Source organism: Rhinolophus sinicus, chromosome X, assembly GCF_036562045.2.
Source record: "Rhinolophus sinicus isolate RSC01 chromosome X, ASM3656204v1, whole genome shotgun sequence".
In the NCBI taxonomy this organism is placed as follows: domain Eukaryota; kingdom Metazoa; phylum Chordata; class Mammalia; order Chiroptera; family Rhinolophidae; genus Rhinolophus; species Rhinolophus sinicus.
In genome coordinates, this window is record NC_133768.1 from 29331684 (window position 1) to 29358078 (window position 26395).

The following is a 26395-nucleotide window of genomic DNA, read 5'->3' on the forward strand; positions in this document are numbered from 1 at the left end:
CTAAACATGTAAATTAGTAGACTTTTAAGATTCTTATGATTATTATTCAAATATGCCAATGCTTATTAAAAGTTTATAGAAATTCTAGTGTTCTGATATTGTTTCCTCCATTTTCTTTATAAATAATATATTTGGATTAAATTTTGGCTCTAATCAAGCTTGGTCCTTTTTTTCATGTCATATTGAAGTTGCATGGTTTTAAATTACAGTGTGTGGAGTCTTTGATCACTTTTTATTAAATGACCAAATAATGTGAGTCTGAAATAAAAATCAACTCATGAGTTTTGTCAAATACATTTTAAATCTAATATTGGACATTACTAGTTGTATCTTTTCAACTATTATTACTAGTAATACTAAAACTACTGCTACTACTATGATCTATTTTATATAGTTCAAATGTTGGGCTGAAAGGAATACATATGTTAAGTTTTTGATATAAATAACCAACTTACTCTCCAGAATGGTTATACTGTTGGAATTCATGCTACCATCAGGAGTACATTACAGACATTACCTATTTTCCTGAGCCTTATAAGCCCTGACCGGTAGCATTCTCTTTAATCTCCATCAATACTCGTATGATTGGAGAAAAATAGTATTTTGTCATCATTGCAGATTTATTATTTTTTGATTAATGCGGAAGCTGAACACTGTTACTAACCTATCGGAGTTTTCATCTCTTCATGCTCTTGATATGAAATAATTGAGAAAAATTAAGAACATAGTGTCACCTAATGTAAAATTCCCTTTGAATACTTTGGCTGTGATGAGGAGAGACATGCCAGTACTTAGTAAAAGTTGGTTGCAGGCTCAAGGAAGTCAGCATTTTCATATGGAACAGACGTAAGCATGTGTATCAGCAGAAGGAAGAAGCTGGGTTAAGCAGGAGTGAAAGCAAAAAAGGAGAGAGGGTTTAACTGATAGGCTAAGGCTCTGGAAGGACTGGGATCAGAGTTGAGGTAGAAGGAAAGGCCATGGACAGGAGGGGCAAGAGAAAACAAATAAAAAGTAGACAAGTTCTTAGGTTAAGTAGAGAGGCTTTGTGATTAAGAGCAGTTTTGTTTACATTTTCATCTGAGAAAAGGAGATACAGTAGGTTCGAAGAGGGACACAGTGGTTTGAAATAACTGCTAGAGGGAAAGGAAGACACAGCTGAGAAAATTCAAATGTAACTGTATTGTATTTGGCTGGGATTACAAACCATACATTTAGATACATACCAAAAAAATAATGTGTTTGTAAAGTTTCTACCAGTTGCAGGGCTCAGAATTACTGGTGTGGGAGTACCCAAGGCTGATAGATGGATCATAGCAGGAAATGAAATATTCAGGGTGGGTACAAATCATAACTATGAGAGTGTTAGAATGACGCTGGGTGGTGAACAAACAATGTGATATATCGATGATGTATTACAGAATTGCACACTTGAAACCTGTGCAGTTTTACTAACCATTATCATCCCCAATAAATTTTAATTAAATAAAAAAAAGAAAAAGAAACAACAACAACAACAACAAAAAATACCACGTAAATTGTGGGATGTAACGTACAGCATAGGGAATATAGTCAATAATATTGTGATAGCGTGGTATGGTGTTCGATGGTTGCTGGACTTATCACGGTGATCACTTCTTTAGGTATATGAATGCTCAATAACTATGGTGTACACTGAAACTAATATAATATTGTATGTTAGCTGTATTTCAGTAAAAATCCTTTTAAAAAGTAAGTATAATATAAAGAAAAAATCTAATGGAAAAGTAGCAAGAGAATTTGTATCATAAACCTAATTGTGCGTTAAAACTTTAATATAAAAATTAATAAAGAGAAAAGGAAATTACAAGAATTTATAAGTTGATTTTATAATATTTCTTGAACATTAGGAGAAAACCATATATAATATTGGGTATATTCTTCAAACGTGCCATTTAAATCTCATCTTAAAATGTACTTTGAAAAATAATCATCTGAGAAATTTCCTATTAGAGGAGAGTTTTGATTCTATTTCAATCTCCACTGATGTTTTTTCTCTTGAATATGACATTGAAGTGTAATATCTCTTTATATTTTTATTAGATCAGGCAAAGGCCAAGAATCTCACCCTTGGCATTCGCTGCGATAGCTTCCTCATTGAGACTTCTGCCTTCGAGTTTAATCTGGATCACACACAAGGTACAGGATTTCTTCCTTATTTTCTGCCATTCTGTGTGCTGTTGCATTTCAGAGGTAATAAAATATGTCTGTTGTATTAATAAATATTTGATAAAAATTAAATACAGTATAATTTAAAAATTTTGACACAAAGTTTAGTAAATTGCTGGAAAAACACGCATTGTATAGCCTTTATGTATATTCATTACATCTTCACTGTTTTTCATTTCATACCACATAAGTACAACTTGTAAAATAATTGAATGTCATACTACTTAATACATAAGTGTGTGAGCCAAAGAAAATTTTAGAAAATTAAAAATAACTAGTGTACTAAAGTTACTCACACTTATGAAAAATAATTGCATGTTTGCAAAGCTAATGAGTTCCTGAAAATTTATTATGGGGTATACACCTATTTGTACTTACATTAATCATCCCACCTGCATATTGATGAATAGGAAAAAATCTATGGCATAAGAAATAATTAAGATTCTTTAAAATCAAAAGCTCAAAAGATATGAATTTGCTTAAAATAATGTTTTTTTAATTACAAAAATCTTATCAAAATAGTTATGGTAGATATGATAATATATGAATTATCTTTACATAATTAATACAAAAATACTAACTGAAATCAGTAACTACTACTAACATCTCAATACAAATGGATGCATGGCTTTCATATTTCTTGTAGTCATTTCAATCAACATCCTAAATCTCATTAATTAATTTTGTTTGATATTCACAGCAACTCTATGGTGTAGTGAGGTGTTAGTCTTATTGAATCAAGGAAATTGAAATTCAGAAACCTTAATTTACACAAAATCAAAACAGTTGCTTAATGGCAAAGCTGAACCTCTTGGTTCTGACTTCAGAGTCCTCGTTTTCTGTTTCTTTGCAATATAGTAAAAGGAGTATGAACAAGACTTCACAAAAGAGGAAGTACACATGGCCAAAGAATGATTGAAACTATGTTCAAGGTCACTAATACTCAGATGTTGATTTAAGTGATAGCCACCTAATTGGTTTTTTCCCCTCATTATTATATATCGTACTGTAGCACTAGAGAATAAGATGTTGCTTTACAAATCTACATATATATAAAATTAGACCTAGGACCTAGGTCCTAGCTCCTAGGTCAAAAATACAGGGATTGGGCATTACACTCGTAGACCAAGAAAATCTGTATTCTGGTTTTGACTCTAACATGGAAAAGCTGTGTTAGCTTGAGCTAGTTTATGTACTCTTTAGACCCCATTTTGGACATTATAAAAAATGAAAGTCATTTTTACCTAATAGGATATTTTTTTGAAGAACATACGCAATTGTGTATGTGAAGATATTTCGAAACTGTAATATTATTTACAAGTATTGATTATTAGTATTATTTGTGTAGGTGGAAAAATAGCTAAACACGAAGATGGATTCCTGATTTTTTTGTTTTATAAGAAACAAGACCTAGCACACTATCAATACATGCCAGGAAATATATTTCTGAAAAATGAATAAGGAAATAAATAACAGGTTTTTTTCCTTCTGAAATCCATTTTGTCATTTAGGTGAAACAATTACTAGACAAATGGTTTTAATTTTCATCAATTACTCATTGATGAAATAGTCTTGTTACCTTGGTGAATACCAGTTTTCTAGAAAAGGATTTCTTACAGAACAATAGATATATATTTTTATATTTATGTCTATAGTTTAAAGTATCCAACTTTGTAGATATATCTCTATTTTTAAAATAATCCAAACTTGTTCTTCCTTTTGATATCCCTAATCCTTTATATATTCTACTTTATTCAACATTTTCATTTTAAAAATATTGCCGAATTTCAGTTATTCATATACCACCTTCACCAATTTTGGCATATGTGTATGATATGGTATCACCTATATGATCATTTATAGTATTTTAATGGAAAACAGTATCACTTGCCATGAGCAATAGCAGTGTACGCTATGCCAGGAACTCTTTTAAGCATTTTACAAATATTAATTGATGTAGTCCTCACAACAAACCTATGAGATAGATTCTGTTAATACCCCTCTGTTACAGATGAGTATACTAAAATATGTGGGAGTTATGTCCAAGGTCACACCCACAATATATATGCTGGAGCTCAGGTTTGTATGTAGGGCTTGGGCTCTTACCCAGGAGCCCAATACTGGGCTACCACTCAATACTGTTATAAATAGAAGACAGCTGTAAAACATCAATCAATGAATAATGGAAGAAAAATGTTAAATATCTATCAAAGTTTTATTCAGAAGTATCTTAAGTATCACTGTTGCAGAACAGTTTTCCTGGGAAGCAGTCTCTGAGAAGGAGGTTAGTGTGCAGGAAGTTTATTGGGGAGGGCTCTTAGGATCACCACTGGCGGAAGAGAATGAAGCAAGACTGAACACAGGGAGAAAAAAGGTGGGGACAAAGGTGACAGCTCACAACATGGCAAGCACTGAAACTAGGATAGCTCTTCAGAGTTGCCCCAATTTGGGATGAAGAGGCCAAGATTTTATACCTGCATCCCCTCTCCCCCAGTGCCCAGATAAATCCATTATTAAATGCAGTCTGCCCCAGGAAAGGAGTTTGAACTTGGTCAGGTGACTTCAGCTGAAGGCAGTGCTCCCAGAGAACACCTGTCTAGGTACTGTATCCTGGCAATAATGTCAGTAGCTTGGGGAATAGCCATGAAGATATAGTCCTCTTTTTACTAGAAGCATTATTGTTTGCTTTTCTGATACATATCTAAATAATTTAAAATATGACGAGATGTAGGATTCAAGGTTCATTTTATTCATTATGTACGAGGTGTGACAATTAAGTTTGCGAACTTGTTGCAGTGATGTTGCTAACCTTTTTTGATATCAGAGGGATTATTCATTACGAATTTGTACCAACTGGACAAACAGTTAACCACGTTTACTATTTGGAAGTGCTGAAAAGGCTGCGTGAAAAAGACAACCTGAACTTTTCACCAGCAATTCATGGCTCTCGCATCACGACAATGCACCAGCTCACACAGCACTGTCTGTGAGGGAGTTTTCAGCTGGTAAACAAATAACTGTATTGGAACACCCTCCCTACTCACCTGATCTGGCCCCCAGTGACTTCTTTCTTTACATGAAGATAAAGGAAATATTGAAAGGAGGACATTTTGATGACATTCTGGACATCAGGGGTAATACGATGACAGCTCTGATGGCCATTCTAGAAAAAGAGTTCCAAAATTGCTTTGAAGGGTGGACTAGACACTGGCATCAGTGCATAGCTTCCCAAGGGGAGTACTTTGAGGGTGACCGTAGTGATATTCAGCACTGAGGTATGTTGCCCTTTTTCTAGGATGAGTTTGCGAACTTGATTGTCTGACCTTGTATACCAGTATGTCCTAGCACCATTTATACAGGAGGCATCCATCCATTCCTTCATTGAATTGTAGTGACACTTTTCTCCCAAATTGGTGACAGTGTGTGAGTTTGTTTTTGGATTCTCTCTTCAGTTCCAGTTGTCTATTCATCTGTCTTTGCGTCAATATTATACTATTTAACTGCTATGCCTATATGGGAAGTCTTGATATGTGGTAGCATAAATCCTTCAAATTTTTCCTCTTCTTCAAGATTTTCTTAGTTATTCTAGATACTTTGCACTTAGAATCAGCTAGTTGATTTCCAGACACACACACATATCCCTGCTAGGACGTTTATTTGAATAATATTGAAACTGTACATTGATCTGGGGGCAACCAGCATCTTAGAAGTATTGAGTTATTGAGTCTTTCAACCAAGAACGTGCTATCTCCCTCCATTTATCCAAATAGCTGTCTATTTCTTCAAGATTTATTTAAAAGGCCATCTTTTCCCCACTGATTTGATATGTCAACATTATCATAGACTACGCTGCCATATGTGCTTGGGTTCTTTCTGGGTTATCTCTACTTATTCCACTGATCTGTCTTTAAGGCCAGAACTACACTATTTTAATTAGAGAGGCTTTATAATGTGCTTCAATATGTGTTGAGGATAGTTTTCTCACATTGTTTTACTTTTCAGGATTTTACTGGCTATTCTTCCATGTTCATTTATCCATATGAACTTTATAATAAACTTGACTACCTCCAGAGAAAACCTGATGAAATATTTATTGAGCTTGTTTTAAATTTATAATTTAAATTATAACAATCATAATTTATATATAATTATTACTAAATTTTAACTTAAATGATAACTAAATTGTAACTTTATACATGTAGAAAAAAATGACATTTCTGTGATATTGGATCATTGTATCAATGTCCATTTTAACTATTTTCACTAGTTCATCAACTTTTTATCTTCCGAAATGTTTAAAATTTAATTTTTAACATTTTTTGCATGTTCTAATGGACAAATCATGTTCTAAACCATTTTAGATCACCTCTTAAAAAATGACAATAATATTAACAATCTCTCTCATTCTCTTTCTGGTGTTAGTGACAGAAATATACAATTTGCTGTCACATAACACAAGTTTACTTTTATGATGATTTATACTTCATATTTTATTACTGATTTTAAATGCAACAGCTTCCTATTTATTACATTTTTTTATTGTTTTCTAAATAACAAAAGGCTTTATTTAAAACGATAAGTTTTCTCTGCTCAAGAAAACTTTTAATCATTTTCATGAGAAATATTAATACATTTAAAAGTACTGTTATATAATGACTATTATATCACTTTAGTACTCTTGATGTTCCATGATGTAGTGATAAAAGAATTAGCACACCATTCAGGACATTTTACACAATGTTAATAATTTCTGTAAGGTCTAATTAAATTTTATCTTTAGTTTAAAGGAAAAGATTCAGAGTTTCAATTTAGGTTGTTGTCATCAGAGTAATCACAATATTACTACTTCTGGTTAGATAAAGATTCCTGGCAGAAAAGAGAAAAGGTACATTTATCCATGTTGCTTTATTCCACATAAATTAATTTTTTTCTTCAAAAGATGAGGTCTTTATTTTTCCACATAATTTTCTACATATAATTAAAACTAACTAGATATAATTTTAGCGTAATATTCATGTAACCTTTAAAAATTTCAGGATTCTGTTTCAGCCTTATTTATATATAGATATAGATATATGTAGGTAGACAGAGAGATAAATGTTATGTAACATACCCCTTTCTTCTTTGAGAGTGAATGCCTCTGTTGTCAACATGAGGCCATTCAATTGGCTGATAGAAGATGTGCTTTGAGTTCCAGGAAGCAGAACTTGCAGATTTAGCATTGCTGTCTCCATTTGACTTTTTGTAAATTGTATTTTCGTAAATTTTGCCCATTTTAAATGATATTTTGTTATAACTGGCATTAATTTGTACAACTTTTTCATATTATCCATTAAAAAACATTTCCAATATCTCCCTGAGAGATATTTCTTCTGATCTACTATTTCTTTATTGTGTTTGAGTATAGAATTTTTGCCATATGTTTTTCTTTTTGCAATTTTATGGTAAAATAGTCCTGTCTTATATATCCTATGGGACACCGGTCTTAGTTGGAAAAGTTTTCTCCTTCAAACATTGTGAAAATAGACTACTAATTTTTTCCAAGACTTTTAGAGTTTAAAAAAATATTTAAATATGCAGTTCATCTGGAAATTATTTTTGGTTCATGTGCAAAATTTTCCATTTGTTTTTCCTTTCACTAGATAGCAAGTTGTGATTGGATCATTTGTGAAATAAAACCAGATCTTTCTCACTGAATGGAGACATCATTAATATAAATAATATATGAATGATACATTACATATTAATCATAAATATAAATTGATAATAATTTAGAAACTAATTTATATGGAAATATTATATAATATAATGATGTATAATTGAATATATTAACTACTTAATATATTCAATATTATTACTATGTTAATTAATTGATGGATATGTTAATGAGATAATATGTGCTTATGTACATACTAATGGTCTATTAGTGTTTATTCCATATGTTTCATTAATTAATTCGTCTATAACTGGCCAGTAGCTTTTCATAAATTGTAATTTTTTATAGTATATGTTAGTATCTGACAAGGCTAGTCCCTTTCTCTGTTCTCTGTATAACACATCAAAAACTGGGGATATAAATTATTAATTTTGATATTTAAAAAATAGCCCATTATCATCACAGGATATTTGGGAAGTAAGAACAAAACTTTATCAGTGACTATAATATTTCATCTTAAAACAATAATTCTTACAGTTTTTCATGTGCCATTTGATAAATCATTTAATTTTTCTTCTGCTTCATATGAACCTGTCCATAATATTGAAGTGGAGACATACATAACTCAAATGCTTGTTTTTAACAAAATGATTTCATAAATTCTCAAGAGGATTCCACAGTTACAATTAGGTTATTGCCAGTGAATGAAAGTCAAAATTCTTCCTCCAGAATAAAATAATACAATTTTTTATTTTTATGTTGTTATATTTTATGTAAAGTATTATGCACAATCCTCAAAATGAGAAAGTATGTTTTTAAGCAATATGAGTTATTCCAATGATGATTCACTAAGACGATATTCTAATTCAGCATTAATCCAAATAACAAATGTGAAACCAAAACTCTGTCTCAAGGCATTTTATACATGTAGAGGATATACAAATTATAGGATAATAATTTTGCTTAGTTGTTGTTGCTGTTGCTTTCACTAATTAATATTGATGTTATTCTAATTTTGGAATCCTTGCTATAATCAATAGAAATTACACACTCAAAGAATATAAATTTTAGAATTTAATAGCTTTAAAGGCAACAACCATGTTTTCTCAATTCTTATTCACTAGACATTTAGCAAAGTGTAAAACACTAGCATTTTAAAAGAATATATAATTAACTCCTCTCTAGTGAAAGTCCATTACAATTCTTATTCACTAGACATTTAGCAAAGTGTAAAATACTAGCATTTTAAAAGAATATATAATTAACTCCTCTCTAGTGAAAGTCCATTTCATCAAGAAATAAAAGCTGCTACATTTGAAACAGATTGCTACTAATATGACTTCAAAAAAATAAATAAATAAATTATCTCCAGAAGAGAAACAGAGCAAACTTGATTAAAACGTAGTACATCTTTAGGTATCACTGTATTTAAAAATTCCATTACCATAAACAACATTTAAGAGAAACATTTTCAGAGAAAGTTTCTTGGTAATAAAATATTTTTTTTTAAGATTTTATTGGGGAAGGGGAACAGGACTTTATTGGGGAACAGTGTGCACTTCCAGGACTTTTTTCCAAGTCAAGTTGTTGTCCTTTCAATCTTAGTTGTGGAGGGTGCCGTTCAGCTTCAAGTTGTTGTCCTTTCAGTCTTAGTTGTGGAGGGCGCAGCTCAGCTCCAGGTTCAGTTGCCATTGTTAGTTGCAGGCGACTCAGCTCACCATCCCTTGCGGGAGTCGAACTGGCAACCTTGTGGTTGAGAGGATGTGCTCCAACCAACTGAGCCATCCAGGAGCTCAGCGGCAGCTCAGCTCAAGGTGCCGTGTTCTATCTTAGTTGCAGGGGGCACTGCCCATCATCCCTTGCGGGAGTCGAGGAATTGAACTGGCAACCTTGTGGTTGAGAGCCCACTGGCCCATGCGGGAATCGAACCGGCAGCCTTCGGAGTTAGGAGCACAGAGCTCCAACCGCCTGAGCCACCGGGCCGGCCCCCTAAAATATTTTAATGACCCAGTAAATGGTTCGTAGAAATAGTGTCTTTCTGATATGGTTACAGTGAACTCTGCCACCGATTAGTACAAATTTAGGCAAGAAACTTCTCTAGACCTTTTTTTCTCATTTTAAAAATCTGCCACTTGACATTTCCAGATTCTGCTCAGTAATGTTTAAATGTTTAGCAATGGAAAAAGCATTTCTCATACGCATAACAACAATAAAAAGATGGGAAAACTGTAATTTCATAACTAAAAAAAAAATCAGAGAGTTGAAGTCACTGGGAAATCAACCAGTCCAAAAATCGAAGCAAAGACTGGTACCTACAGAGAGATACTAGACACATGTGCAGTTTTGTCTGTGGACAAAACTGCAGTGGCACACTTGTAAGAAGGGTTCAGCTAGGGGGTTTGGAGAATTGAGAACACTGAATGTGCAGTGATGAAAGAGTAGAAGCAGCCCAAGGGCTGGAGACATTGGGACAGTGGCACCCTCTTGGAAGCTTTCCCCAAAAAAACACCACTGGTGCTCACAGTGAAGAGTGGAGAAACTTCTGAAAAATTATCCCTTGTGATGCAAACTTGGTGTTTCAGCTTCTCTGAGAAAGGCTTGAAAATCTTCCTGGACCTTCTCTCTTTTATTCCCTATGGAACAAAAGCCTTAGTCTACATGGTAAAGAACAACAAATATTGAATCCCTTAGGGCACTAGTAAAAACCTGTTTCAGCTGGAAGGACAGAGAAAAAAATTCTAATTCTGGGAAGGACCTGGAAAACACCGTAAGACACAGAATTACAGAAAATGGAGGGACAGTGCATTTGGTTCAGTTAAACACACATATAATTGCAACAACAGAAGGCAGAATGATAGTAAGACTACCACAGATGAAAAGAAGAAATGTTTTAAAAAATAATAGGCTGAGTATTAAAAAAAACAACACCTAGGCAAATCATATTTTAACTGTTGAAAACAAGCAACAAAAATAAAATCTTAAAGGTAGCCAAATTTTAAAAAAACAAAAGGCATTGCATACAGAAAAATAACGACTTCTCGTCATAAACCATGGAAGCTAAATCATAATGGAGTAGCGTCTTTAGTGATTAAAGAAAAAAATACGGTCAATCCATAATTCTATACGAAGCACAAAAATACTTCTTAAAATGCATAATTAAAGATTTCTTTAAGTCAATATACACAAACCAGTTGCATTTCTATATGCTAGCAATGGACAATTAGAGTTTGACAGTAAAATGGCATTTGCAATTACAATAAAACCCTCTGCAATTGTAGGTAAAAATCTACCAAAATACGTACAGAATATTTTTACTGAATAGAAAACAGTTCTGGAAGAAATCCAGTAAGCCTAAGTAAAAGGGGGCTATAGCATGCTCATTTCTTGAGGACCTACTATTCTTAAAATGTCAATGCTCTACAATTTGATATATAGATCCAATGCATGCCCAATCTATTTCTCATCAGACTTTTTTTCAGTTATTGATAAGTTGGCTCTAAATGTAAGTGAAAAGGCAACTAGAATGTCTCAAAAAAATTGAGGAAAACAAAATTGAAAGACTTACACTAATAGATTTTAAGATAGACCCCAAAACTCCATTGATTTGTACTGGCTAAACATAGACATGCAGACAATTTGTACTGACTGAAGATAGTCACAAAGATCACATGAACAGAAGAGAAAAACTCAGATTTAGACCCACACGAATATAGTCAACTGAATGTTTTGGGGTCTGAAGAACTATTAAATACATAATTGATACAAGCAAGGTCCACTGATGGATGATCAAATTAGGTGGTGAAAGTTCAAAGAGAAAGGGAGTATTTGCATCACCTCAAAGTATTTCCACCAAATATTAAGTATAAAGGAAAAATACTAACTTTACATTGGAGAACCGGGCAGATACAACCTTAACCAAATAACAAAGATTAACATGACCAGTAGTAAAAATATCAATGTCATGTATCCCCTGATAACTGGACACTGAAAAGGGGAAATAAACTCTCTGGTATTATTCCCCAAAATGTGTATATACTCAATCTTATAAGAAAACATCAGACAAACTCAAGCTGAGGGGAATTCTATAAAATAAATTAGCAATACTCTTTAAAAGTGTCAAGGTTATAAAAGGCAAGGAAATGCTGAGTGAATCACAGACTAAAGGAGACCCAAGGAAATGGCATTTAAATGCAATGCAAAATCTTGGATTGGAACCTTTGATATAAAATAACAGTGAAATAACTAATGATATCTGAATAAAGTACATAGGTTAGTTAATCATTTTTTACCACTGCTACTGTCTTAGTTTTGATAATTGGACATTTCTAAAAAGAAAGTTAAAAAAAGTCTGTTAGAAAATATTTTCTCTGGAATTATTCCAAATACCAACTATTTTTGAATTTTATTATTAAAAATCTATGGCATGTTTTATAATTTCTGTAAGGCTGTGTGAGTCTTTGTGGGTTAATTGGGATGGTAATGTGATGATAAATTGAGTTTTGGTTGCTACTGTACAAAAAGTAGAACAAGGACAATTCCAAAGCTAGGCATTTAGTTTATGTTAATTCCTTAAAAATTACTGATATATAATTAAAATCATGTGGAATGCTTACAATAAAAGCAGACATGAATAGTAATAGCACTGATAGATTAAGAGCAAGTTCTAACACATTAATTTTATTTTGCTAAACTCTTAGATCTTGGAAAATATATAATAATTACGTTCTTCATTTTCTACAAGGTGCTGGACAGATGCCCTTATATGATCCTTGTGATACAAGTCTGTGCTTTCAGTGTATTGAACACTTATAGCCAAAACTTCTGGTAAATGATCATTACACTCTATCATTATAGTCACTTTCTTCTTTATGCTTTCAACAACCTTGTCCATCTTCCTCCTTCTATTCAGTAGGTAAAACCACACCGTGGTGAATTAGAGATTGTTGCATTAATACTGTATAACAAACAACCCGATAATCTCAATGTCTTGTAACCAAAAACATGTATTTATCTTCCTTATGGATCTGCTGATTAGCTGGGACACTCTTCTTTAGATTGTACATCAGTTTCAGGACTGCTCTATATGTTTCCTCATTCTGGGACACACCTAGAACATATGTCTTGTTTTTTTTCATTATGGCTGTAAGAGGCACAAGAGGGAAAGTAAAAATATAATATACTTCTTAAGGTCTCACCTTGCATACTATCACCTACACCCACATTCTACTGGTCAAATTATGTCATGCTTAGTATCAGTGGAGATGCGAAATACTCTGCCTACCTTAACATGGGAGACATCAAAGTCAAATCACAATCAAAGTATGGCCATGGTTACCTTATTATAAAGGCCATGGTTACCTTATGGCCATGGTTACCTTATTATAAAGAGGACGAATGACCTATCAGGGAAAATGATCCAATCTACCACACCAAATACAAACCAACTCTCTGCCCTTTCTACACTTGCACACATAGCTGAATATGGCTGGGGGACAAAGAAAAAGAACAAAACAAACCAAAAAAACCTCTGACTTAGCTTCCATTACTAGGGCCAAATTGTTTATACTCAAGCCAGCCCTTCCACTTGAGCTCCTGATCCCACCTCTTCTTATTTATTCAATGACCTTGACTCTCAGTTATCCCTCATTTCACCTATATCTGCAATGTTCCCATTGACTGGGTGATTCCCACAGTATATACCAGCATGTTATAATCTCAGTATATATAAATGAACACCTTGATCTGATGGCCTCTGCAGCTACCAACCCACGTTTCTCCTTATTTGAAGCGAAATTCCTAGAAAGAATCATCTGTACTCATTGTCTGTAGTTCTTTGTCTCTATTCTCAATTCTCTAACTCACTTCAGTGAGGATTTGATCCTGACAATTCAACTGAAATTGCTTTTGTCAAGGAAATCATGACTTCCATGTTGCAATGTCTATAGGTCAATGCTATGTCCTTATCTTACTTTATTTCTCAGTAGCATTTAACATAGTTGACTTTCCTCTCCCTTAGCTATTAGTATATTCACTTGGCTTTTGGTTTACCTCCTCTGTCATTGTTCAGTCCTTCCGAATCTTTTCTGTGTCTTATCTGCTATCAGAACTCTAGATGTTGGCTTGATTTAGGGCTCAGTCTTGCCTCTTCCCCAGTTATATTATCTTCCTGCTCATTTCTCTCAGACTCGTGGATACCGTTACACACCACGGTCTCTTAATTTATATCTCTAACACCAAACTTCCCCTTGAGCTTTAACTGCATATTTTCTTCTCCACGTGGATATCTAGTAGGTATGTCTTACTAAATATTACTCTTGATATGCTTGTTCCCGCACACTTATGCTAATTTATTCCTCAAAGATTTCTCCATCTCAGTTGATGGCACCATAATTATCTGGTTTATCTTGCTGTAAAGCTAGTAGGAGTCATACTTGATTCACCTTTTTTTCTCATTGCGAATTTCCAGTCCATCAGTAAATACTGAGAGCAAAACCATAAAATATATATCCCATTTCTGACCACTTTTTATTGCCTCCACCACTTTCACCCTAGTCTACACCACCTGCACTACTGCAGAAGCTTCCTTTATTTGTCTTTCACCCTACACTCTAATTCCCACACAGTAGACAGAGTGATCTTTGGTAGAACATAAATCAGGCTGTATTACTGCTGCTTAAAACCTCCCTGTGTTTTCCAGTTCAGCTTTAGGAGGTGAGGTCAAGAAAGGCCCCATAAGATCTACTCCATGCTTGTCTTTCTGACTTCACCCTCTCTAATCTCTCCCACCCTTCACTGAGCTGCTGTACCAACATTCTGAACCAATTCCTTTTTAAAGAAGCCTTTAAATTGCTCACCCTTCTGTGTTACACTCTTATCCTAACTTCTTGTTTAACTTCCTCTAAATCCTTTAAGCCTCCATTACATGTCACTTATTTAGAAAAATTTTCCTGAAAACAGCCTCCACTAATTCTCTTTCCCTAAATAATTAATTTAAAACCTGTTATATAGTTACCTATTTATTCTTTATCTTTTTTCCCCACTACAAGTTGAGATCCATGACACATGGGATATTGTCAGTCTCATTGCTCATAGTATCCTCAGCATATAGAACAGTTCCTTGCTTAATTCATTCATGTACTAATAATTCCTGAGAACTACTAGATGCTAAGATCCTGTTATGAGTTCTATATATACAGCAGGGAGCCAAACAGGCAAAAACGTCGGCCCTTCTGGGATTTACATGCTAGTGGAAAGAGACAGACAATAATCAAATGGAACGGGGAGAGAAAAATGGGCAAAGGAGGAGGCTATGGAAAGTTCTGGTGTTGGAGGTATGATTATGAATAAGGTAGATAGAAAATTTCTTACTGAAGGGACATGAATGAATGAATTAGCCTGCAGAGATGGCCATAATAAATTACTGATAGAGTCTTATCTGAGTCTATGCCATCTGTGTATAGTGTAAAACCATAGACTATTTAGCATATTTATATATCACAAGAAACAGGAAGATGCCAAATGGGTATTTCATCTTAGTATTCCGTAATATTTGACTGAGGTCTTCAAGACAAAGTAGCAAGGAAACAATGAAATGTCTCACATGTGGGTTCAGCATTAGTAGAATAAATTGAATATGGTGGTGTGCAGCTTGGGAGCACATTTTTTATTTTGACTTTTTTCCTTCTGATAAACATACTTTGTAATGAGATTATCTAAAAATCTAAAGTAAATTTGAGCCATATTAGTAAAATTGCTTTTCTGAGGTATAAGAATGTAGGTAATTGGTCCAAACTACTTTGCACTAATTAGATCATGCCCGGATAATTTAGGTCAATTAAACATGATATGTATTAAGATACTGGAAAAGAGAATGCTTCTTTGCAAGGATATTGAATGATGAAGGGTCTTTTGTCATATCTCATGAAATGGCTTGTATGTACCTGATAAATGTACTTGTAACCAAAGCCTCCAACTAGACCTATTGATTGAATTTACACTGGTGTCACACAAACTAGATATAGTTACAATTGGTAGGAAAGAGTAAAATAAAAAATTTGGAAAATCTCACATTAAGGATAAGGAAAGAGTTAACATGTTATAATGTAGGTAGAAATGGTGATGTCCCAATGGGCAGGTAGTCCATGAAGGTAGGAATTCAAGGACAGTATTTGGAGATCCAGGAAAGCATTTATCATAGCTGAAATATAACACATAACTGAGCTTACTGGTTTGGGATCAACTATTGAAGGACCTAGCAAAGACAAGACAGTCAGGATCTTAAATCCTTGAAAGTCTGGATAACTAGCAAGACATTGACGAATATATAGAAATAGGTCTAGTGTTTGAGGAAATAAATTATACGGAGCATGGAAAAGGGGCAGACAGAGTTTAATTTTCTCTATTGCTGCTCAGAGTAGAACGTCAAACAGACTGGAGCTCTAGGCAGTAGAACTACAGGCTAAAACAAGGAAAAACTCTCTAATTTTGTTTCATGAGGAAACTGCCTTAAGAAATAGAAACTCCTCATTAGATGATGCGTTCAAGTGGTTACTGAGGGACCCTCTCCAACAAATTTCTTAAGACTATGTTCCTACATTCACTGGGAAGTTATATATGAGGATCATTAAATTAGAACTTGAAGATTGTCATTCTGTGATTAGTTTAATGACATTAATAAAAACGGGTCTATATAGGTTCGTTTGCTTGTGGGACAATTGTTCTAATTTCTATGCTTAGTTTAAAATATTTTCTCTTTCTTAAAAAATGGAATTTTTTTCCTTACGTGCTAGAAAAGACATAAGCAAGAAAAATTTAGAAAAAAATTGCTCAGAGAGTAAAATGAAAAGTAAATTATATACTTTTCGACTAGCTTTGGAATCAAATAAGATGTGAGTTTAGAAAGTGAAATTTTGTTTTGTCACATGAAACATACTCTTTCAAGTTTTATTGGTCTGATAATGTTTTTATTATGTTGGGATCAAATATCAAGTGCCTGTCTTGGGGGAAACAATAAAACATGCTTAAAATTGAGCATTTATCCACATGTATAAGATATAGAAGAAATCAGGATAAAAATCCTGAAGCTCATTGGCACAGTAACCACTGGTATGGAAGTACTTAGAGTACATTCGCTTCTCTGCAAGAGCCTTAAGAGATAGAAGCTGTAAAGAAAGTTTGAAGAAATAGTAAAGCTACGGAAAGCTTTAGCACATTTGGGTCACTTTTGAGAAACAACGCAGTTTTGTAGACTTCACATGTTTGTTTTAATTCTTAGACTCTGATAAGTGAAAATATGTTCTTAGCCATGCCTGATGACCTGTTGGGTACATTCTAAAAACCCAAATTCCTCGTTTATGTTCTACAAATATTAAATTTCTCATTATGTTTGTTTTTATATGAAAAAAATACCAGACTCCAATTTCAAGGTAGGTAGTACATTCAGTCAGTGAGGTTAATTAAAATCTCCTATCATTTCAAACCTTTATTTAATTTGAAGCAAAAATTCCAGAAATAATAAAGTACGTTAGCTAAGAAGAATTTAAAATGAAAATCAATATGGATCTGTCAAATGTAATCAGAGCTCTCTATGTCTGATATGTCAAAAATCCAATTACACCTGAACTGAAATTACCTTTTTTTTTCCCTTTTAGCTGACATCCCTATGTATATTTAAGTCTAAAAGTAAGATCAAATGGATATAAGTTGTCATAATATCCATGAGTAGGAAATAAGCATACAACTGAAACTGTCTCCTGTCAGCAGCTTTTGTGGGCAAATCAAAATTAAATCTTACAGGATTAGATGTATATTTTTTCAGTTATCTGATTAAAAGGATATGATGAATGCATTTTATGAAAACATTCATTCCAGGATTTCTCTATTTTTGGCTAGGCATAAGCACTCATTACCTTTTGCCACTTTCATTCTTCCTGAATTCTGGTAGCTATAATGGATTTCCTTTCCTGTGGTAACTGGGCATGTAATGGAATCCCTGACCCCTTGATAGGAGCAGAACAAGCCATCATTGAGTGTTATTCATCTTATTATCACTTGTAAATGGTGCTCTGATCTTCATTACACCTTCCCCCCAGGAAGAGAACTGATAGGAGGAAAAAGGTAAATGGTGAGACAGCTATCTTGGAGACAAGCACTCAATTCCTGAGTACATTAGCAAACTTTCCACATTTGACATTTGTGTGTTATTTGTGAGGTCTGACAATGCTAAATAAGCTCACATATAGCAAACTATATGTATACATTCAGGTAGTTAGAGAGTGTCGAATAATTGGATTATTTTCAAGCCATTAGCAAATCCTTATATGTAATGTATATTTGCGAAGTTACCCATTCTTTCCCATTTCCAGAGTCTCATTCCTAAAGGTGGTGGGAGTGTGAGAGCTTACCACTACCATCTACATTTCTTCCATGGGGAGGTGAATAATTACACATTTACCCCTGTTTATATATGCTACCATATGGACACCAGTTCTTCTGGGTCATTCCTCTTTCTCAGCATTCATATCCCCAAGGGCAAGCAGTATATATCCTCGTTTTTTTTTAACCACCACTCTCAGTCCTTTCCAAATCCTAACACTTTATTACATCCTCCTCTAGAATTCATGATCTGTCATAAGGAAAATACTCTATACCCCTAATTTAACTTATCTAAATGTTTTTTTAAGCCTTCTTGAAGCCTGACTCTTCCCTGAGAAGACACTGGTTCCCTGCAATTAGAAAAATCCTCATCACCACTTAGAAATACACTATTATTGTTATTGATAGTGGCATTAAGAGTCCTAATTAATTTATTTATAGTCCTTGATTTTTACATTTTAATGTTTAGTGACATTTTCTGTCACTCTAAAAGAAATTATAGAACTAAGAAAATCATATAAATGGAAAGCTCTATGTTGGATTGTGTATATATATTGGAAACAATTCATATTTGACAAAATATATTTAAAATACTCCTATTTTACTGGACTTCTAGTGTTGCCATGATGGCATAGTCCTATTCCTTCCCACCCTACTCTAGTCTAGCCAAACATCAGTGGAAAAAACACATCCCCACCCCCATAGGCTCAGTGGGGCCAAGCAGATAGATAATTTTCTATTCTACCTTTCCCCCACCCTCTTGTTTCAGAAGCTGTACACTCTGATTTACTTCCCCTCCCCTGTCTGTATGTAGTGTTGATGGAGCCAAGCTGCAACCGAATCTACCATTCCCTCAGCTGAAGTAGGCGGGCCTCCAGTCCCACTGGCAGCATAGTGTTGGTGGGGCTGAAAGGGAGTTTATCTTCTATTTCTTTCTTGGCAGAAGCAGGCAGAGCTCCCAGTACCCCAGCTAGTGTCAGTAGGGTTGTCACAAGCTGAGAGGTCATCCCCATGCAGCAATAATGAGACTTAAAGAGATGGTGCCTGGACAGTCTAGTCACCTCTAACTGCACCTGTTGTGACTAAGACTGAGCAAATTGGTGCAAGTTGGGCACCATGGGCAATCCATTTTTCTTCCCACTCTTGGTGTTAGCAAGATCCAGTAGGATGTAATACAGTGTCAGTAGACATTCCTACTCTAACTCCATCCCTAGAGTTAGTGGGATCCAGTGGGGACCACAGTCTACACCTCTATTGCGCATCAACAAGGCAGAATGAAGTGATGTGAGGTAGAGGAGTTTGCATTCTACTTCCATTCTCTCCACATGTGTATCAGGACCAGTGGGGAACTGAGCTTCCAACTTCACCTAGCACCAGTAAGGTAGAATGGAGTGGTGAGAGATGGAGTTAGTTGGCGTTCTGCTTCCTCCCATCTCTTCTTTGGGTCTCTTCTCTTGGGCCCATCTGGAAACAAAACTTCTACCCCACACTTCTGCAATGAGAAAATGCAAATTGACCCCACATTGTGCATCAACAAATGATTTTGAACTCTCATGAAACAAATGAAAAACTAGAGAATCTCAGAAAAAATTGTAAGTTAAATAAACAATTGGAAATTATATAACATAAAATATAGTAAGTTACATAAATATCTCACTGGGTGGAATCAAGAAGAGAATGGAGATGGTGGAGAATGGAATCAGTGAATGTGAGGAAAGATCAATGTAATTTACACATTCTGAACAATAGAACATAAACTAGAAACAAAAAGAAAAGAAAAAAGAAAAGGGGGTAAAAAGAAGAGTTCCAGGGACCTGTAGGAAAATAATAAAAGAGATAGCAGTCATATCACCAGAAACCCAGAGGGAGAGGAGAATGTGGGACTGAAACATTATTCAAAGATATTATATCTGAAAACTTTCCAAAGAGATTCAAACTTGCCTCGAGTTTCAAGAGGCTGAGTAAATTCCAAATATTTTAAAGCAAAAAATATCCATGGCAAGACACATCGCAATTAAACACCTGAAAACTAAAGACAAACAAACCTTGAAAGCAGCCAGAGAGAAACAGTGCATAGAGAAACACCAATTCAAATGACAGGAGATACCTCACCTGAAACCATGGAGGCCAGAAGAAAGTGGTACATATTTTTCAAGTACTGAAAAGAAGGAATAGTAAACTATAAATTCTGTGTCCCAAGAATATATCCTTCATGAATAAAGGGAAAGTATAGACATTCGCAGATGAGAGAATAGAAAGACAATTTGTTATAAGCAAACCAGCCCTTAAAGAATGGCTTAAAGGATGTTCTCTAAACAGATAGGAAATGATAACATAAGAAGGATTAGAACTTCAGAAAGTAAAGAATATTAGAATGGGTAAGATAAATATTAATATAAAAATAGACTGTTCTACTTCTTTTGAGTTCCTTAAATCATATTTGCTGAGTGAAGCAAAAATTATAACACTGGTTTGGAGTCTCTATATATCTATATCAATCTATCCATCTATCTAGAGAGGAAAGTCTTAAGATAATTATATAGGTTATATATAATTATAATTTTAAAATGAAGCAGATAAAGTGATAAGTATATTATTTTCTGTATTTTAAAGCTCTGGCATCTGGGGCCTTGCTGACAGGGATGGAAATGCCTCTCCCAGGGTTAGCTCGTTCCTAGAGATAGTAAATGACTCCTATCTGAGAGTACCTTTCACGTTGAAGCTAACCAATCTGGAGCTTATACCTCCCACACCACTTCTATTAGGCTTTTACATTCTACGCCAGTGTTCTCATACCCTTATCACCCCGGGTCAGGAACCCCTATACCCCAGAGTCCATTGAAATTATGCAAACTAGTCAATCCTAAACCTGCTTAGCCTGCTTACCCTACCTTATTCCTTCCCATGATAACACAATAAAGGCTCTTGCCTATCCCCCAACCCATGACCAACTTTGGTGCTTTTCCATGTGGCCCTGCATCGCATGCTGTGCCTCTTGTTTCTAGAGCTATGTGAGTAGAAAAGCTTCCTTCATGATAGTCATTCCTGTGTCTAAATAGCTTATCGTCCCTGATTAAAACAAATCCTGGGTACAGTTTAAAACATAAGGTATGTACACTTCATTTAAAGTAGTTAAACATTGGTACCTGTGGACAGCAATAAGTTGCGTACGTATATTGAATTATCATATAAAACAACTAAGAAAATTATATAAACTATAACACTATAAATCAGTTAGAATCTGAACATATGTGCTGGTAACTCCTGGCAATATCACTATAGATAACCTACGATATTAGAAAAATAAGGCAGTATTACAAACAACTCTAAACACTCAAATTCAACAACTTAGGAAAAATTGATCCACTTCTAGGAAATTCCAAACTACCAAAATCCACAAAAGATGAAAGAGATAATATGAATAGTCCTGTAACTATTAAAGAAACTTAATTCATAATTGAGAAGCTTCCAAAAAGAAATCTTCAGAAATCTTCTCAGTGGTAAAATCTACCAAACATTTTAAGAAGAATTAACACCAATTCTTGTTAAACTCTTCAAAAAAAGAAAAAAGAAAGGAACACATTCCAACTTATTCTATGAGGCCAGCATTACCCTGATACAAAAAAAAACACCAAAAAACAAAAAAAAAAACAACAAAAAAAAACCCCGCAATGAGAGAAAATTACAGACTAATACTGTTCATGAAACTAGACACAAAAATCTTCAACAAAATATCAGTAAATTGGATTCATCAATATATAACAAAATATATACCTGTAACCAAATGGTGCTTATTCCAGGAGCAAAGTCTGGTTCAATATTTGAAATTCCATTAATGTAATCCATCCTGTTAAAAAGACTAAAGAAAAACAAATCACGTGTCAGTCAATATAGAAAAAAACACACATTAGAATAAACCCAATATCCATTTCTTATAAAACCCTTTACAACCTAGGAATAAAAGGGAACCTCCTCAGCCTGATAAAGAGCTTACATGATAAAACTACAGCTAATACAACGTTTAATTATGAAACATTGAATACTTTTCTCTCTAGAATACACAACGCAAGTATGACCACTCTCACTACTTACTTAACGTACCATTGGAAGGCAAGCAAAGGAAACAAATGCAAATAGAATGGAAAGGAAAAAGTTAACTGTTCCTGCTTTCATGTTACATGATGTACCAGAAAATCCCAAAGGATCTACAAAACAAACAAAAAAGCTTATAGAAATATTAAGTGAGTTCAGCGAGTTCATGTTAAAGAACACCACCAAAAAAATCATATATATACTAACAATGAAAATGTGGAAAGCATAATAGCATTCATAATCTCTCCAAATAAATGAAATACCTAGAAGTGAATCTAACAAAACATGTACAGGACTTGTATGCTGAAAATGACAAAATCAGACAACATATTAATAAAGGGATAGATACGCCATGTTCATGAATTGGAAGACTCAATGTAGTTAGAGATGTCAGTTTTATCCAAATTGATCTATAGGTTGAATACAGTTCTTATCAAGATGCTCACACCTTATGCAAAAATTAACATAATACTAAGCAAATCGTTCTTAGATTTCACAAATAGCAAGTTCCATGAGGAAAAATTAATAATAAATTAGACATCATCAAACTAAAATATTTTGCTCTTTAAAAGCCCATAAGAAAATGATGAAATGGAAAACTATAAACTGGGAGAAAGTATTTACAAACCATGTATGTGACAAAGGGTTAGTACCTAGAATATATAAAAATACTGAAAATTTCACTGACAAAAAAATACAATTAAATTAGAAAATGAATAAAGAACATGAACAGGAATTTAATCAGAGAGCATATACCAGTAGTTATTAAGCACATGAAAAGGTGTTCAACATCATTCATCTTTAGGGAAATGCAAAATAAAACCACAATGAGATTTTACTGCAAACCTATCAGAATGGCTGAAATAAAAAATAGTGACATCAAATGTTGGCAAGGATGTAGACGCTGGATCATTCACTCATACCTTACTGGTGGGAATGTAAAGGTACAGCCATTCTGGAACACTGGTGGTTTCTTACGAAAGTAAACATGCAACTACCCTAATATCCAACAGTTGCACTCATGAGAATTTATCCCAGAAAAATAAAAAAGTATGTTTATACAAAAACATGTATGAATGTTTGTAGCAGATTTATTCATAATAGCCAAAATCTGGAAACAACTCACATACACTTCAATGGATGAATGGTTAAACAAACTGGTACAACCATACCATGAAGTACTACTCATCAATAGAAATGAATGAAACATTAATCTCAACATTTTAAATATTTATTTTTCAATTACATTTGACATACAATATTATATTAATTTCAGGTGTGCAACGTAGGTGATTAGAAATTTATATACCTTATGAAATCTAGTACCCATCTGACACCATACATAGTTATTACAATATTATTGACAATATTCCTTATTCTGTACTTTACATTCCATGATTATTTTTATAACTAGCAATTTGTGCTTCTTAATCCTGCTCACCCTTTTCACCCAGCCCCCTAGTTCCCACCCCAGCCTGGTGACCATCAATTTATTCGCTGTATCTATGAATTTGTTTCTATTGTGTTTGTTTATTTTATTTTTAGATTTCACTTAGCATGATACCCTCTGTGTCCATACATGTTGTCACAAATGACAAGATTTCATTCTTTTTTATGGCTGCGTAATATTCCATTGTATATATGTACCACATCCTCTTCACCCATTAGTCTATTGGTGGTCACTTAGATTGCTTACATTGCTTACATATCTTGGCTTTTGTAAATAATGCTGCAATGAACATAGGGGTTCATATATCTTTCTGAATTTGTGTTTTGGATTTCTTCAGATAAATATCCATAAACGGAATTGCTGGGTCATATGGTATGGTTATATTTTTAAATTTTTGAGTAACCTCCATACTGCTTTCCATAGTGGCTGCACCAATTTGCAATCCCACCAACAGTACACGAGGGTTCCTTTTTCTCCACATCCTTGCCAACACTTGTTGTTTGTTGATTGATTAATGATGGCCATTCTGACAGGTATAAAATTATATCTCATTATGGTTTTTATTTGCATTTCCCTGATGATTAGTGACATTGAGCATCTTTTCGTATGTCTACTGGACATCTACATATGTCCTCTTTGTAGACATGTCTGTTCAGGTCCTCTGCCCACTTTTTAATAGGATTGTTTGTCATTTTGGTGTTAAGTTGTTTGAGTTCTTTATAATATTTTGGATATTAACCCCTTATTGGATATATCATTGGCAAATATCTTTTCCCATTCAATAGGTTATCTTTTCATTTTGCTGATGGTTTCCTTTGCTGTGCAAAAACGTTTTATATTGATGTAATCCCATTTGTTTATTTTTTCTTTTGTTGCCCAAGTCCGGGGAGACATTTACCAAAAAATATTACTAACAGCAATGTCAAAAAGATTACTGCCTGTAATTTTTTCAAGAAGTTTTATGGTTTGGGATCTTACATTTAACTCTTTAATCTATTTTGAGTTTATTCTTGTGTATGGTATAAGAAGGTGGTCTAAGTTCATTTTTTTTTGTATGTATCTGTCCTGTTTTCGCAACACCATTTATTGAACAGACTGTCTTTACCCCATTGTATATTCTTGCCTCTTTTGTCATAGGTTAATTAACCATATAAGTGTGGCTTTATTTCTGGGTTCTCTGTTTTGTTCCATTGACCTATATGTCTATTTTTATGCCTGTACCATGCTGATTTGATTACTATAGCCTTGTAGTATAGTTTGATATCAGGTAGCATGATATCTCCAACTTTGTCCTTCTTTCTCAAGATTGCTGTGGCTATTCGGGATCTTCTGTGGTTCCTTATAAATTTTAGGTTTATTTATTTTAGTTCTGTGAAAAATGTCATTGGTATTTTGATAGGGATTGCATTGAATCTGTAGATTGCTTTGGGTAGTATGGACATTTTAACGATGTTAATTCTCCCTATCCATGAGCAAGGTATATGCTTCCATTTATTTGGATCTTCTTCAATTTCTTTCTTCAATGTCTTATAGTTTCCCAAGTACAGATCTTTTACCTCCTTCGTTAAATTTATTCCTAGGTATTTTATTATTTTTTATGCAATTGTAAATGGGATTATTTTTCTTAATTTCTCTTTCTGTTAGTTTGTTATTGGTGTATAAAAATGCAACCAATTTCTGAATGTTAATTTTGTATCCTGCTACTTTACTGAATACATTTTTAATGAGTACAATGTGATTGAATGTCCAGGGAATTATGATAAGTGAAAAAGCTAACTGCAAAAGTTTATATACTGTATGGTTCCACTCATTTAGCATTCTTCATGTGACAAAATTATAGAAATGGACACTAGATTAGCAGTTGTAATGATTCAGGGATGGAGTAAAGGGAGAGTTGGGAGTGTTTATAAAAGGTCAACCAGAGGGATGCTTGTTTTGGTGAAACTTTCTATATTTCGACTGTATCAATATAAATATTCTGGTTTTTATATTGTATTATAGACTTAGAAGATGTTACCATGGGAGATAGCTGGGTAACATGGGATCTCGCTTTCATTTCTTACAACTGCATGTTTATAATTATCTCAAATATTTTTGTATTGGATAGAGATTATATCACGTTATAACATGAGAGAATAGTCAGAAGGATAAAGGTATATACTATGTTTACTCTCTGTAATGTCTAGTTTTTAAATGATAAAATATGCATCATTTATGTTTACATGATTGCTAATAATTGGAGCTAAATAAACAGGGTTTTGGCATTAGCATTTAACAAGGAGACTCTTTTCTTTATAAGAGATAAGTGCTATGTCTCATGTCGATTTCAGTTAATATATATTTTGGAGTTTGACATCAATAATACAAATGTTATTTCCAAAATAATTTTTTTGAAATTAAACATTGCTATTTATGAATTGGAAAATGTCTTCAAGACTTCAATGATTAGTGCCATTTAATGATGTGTGCTGCTGCCTGACATAAAGCATGCCCAGATCTACAGATTATTGTCATGAATATTTATTAAATTATGTCAACAGCTGAGCATGATTCACTTTTTTTTTTTATAAAATTTCCCTTCCTATTATGTCAAATGACCAATATTTCACATGAATGAG

General features: G+C 33.8%; 1 protein-coding gene across 1 annotated transcript in view; it reads left to right on the plus strand.

The window, feature by feature from the left end:
- CFAP47 (cilia and flagella associated protein 47) overlaps positions 1–26395 on the plus strand; it is a 374794-nt gene that overhangs the window by 310751 nt on the left and 37648 nt on the right. The window contains exon 57 of the mRNA XM_074323826.1: positions 2080–2175. Within this exon, the coding sequence (XP_074179927.1) occupies positions 2080–2175 (96 nt within the window). The remainder of the gene's footprint in view (positions 1–2079; positions 2176–26395) is intronic.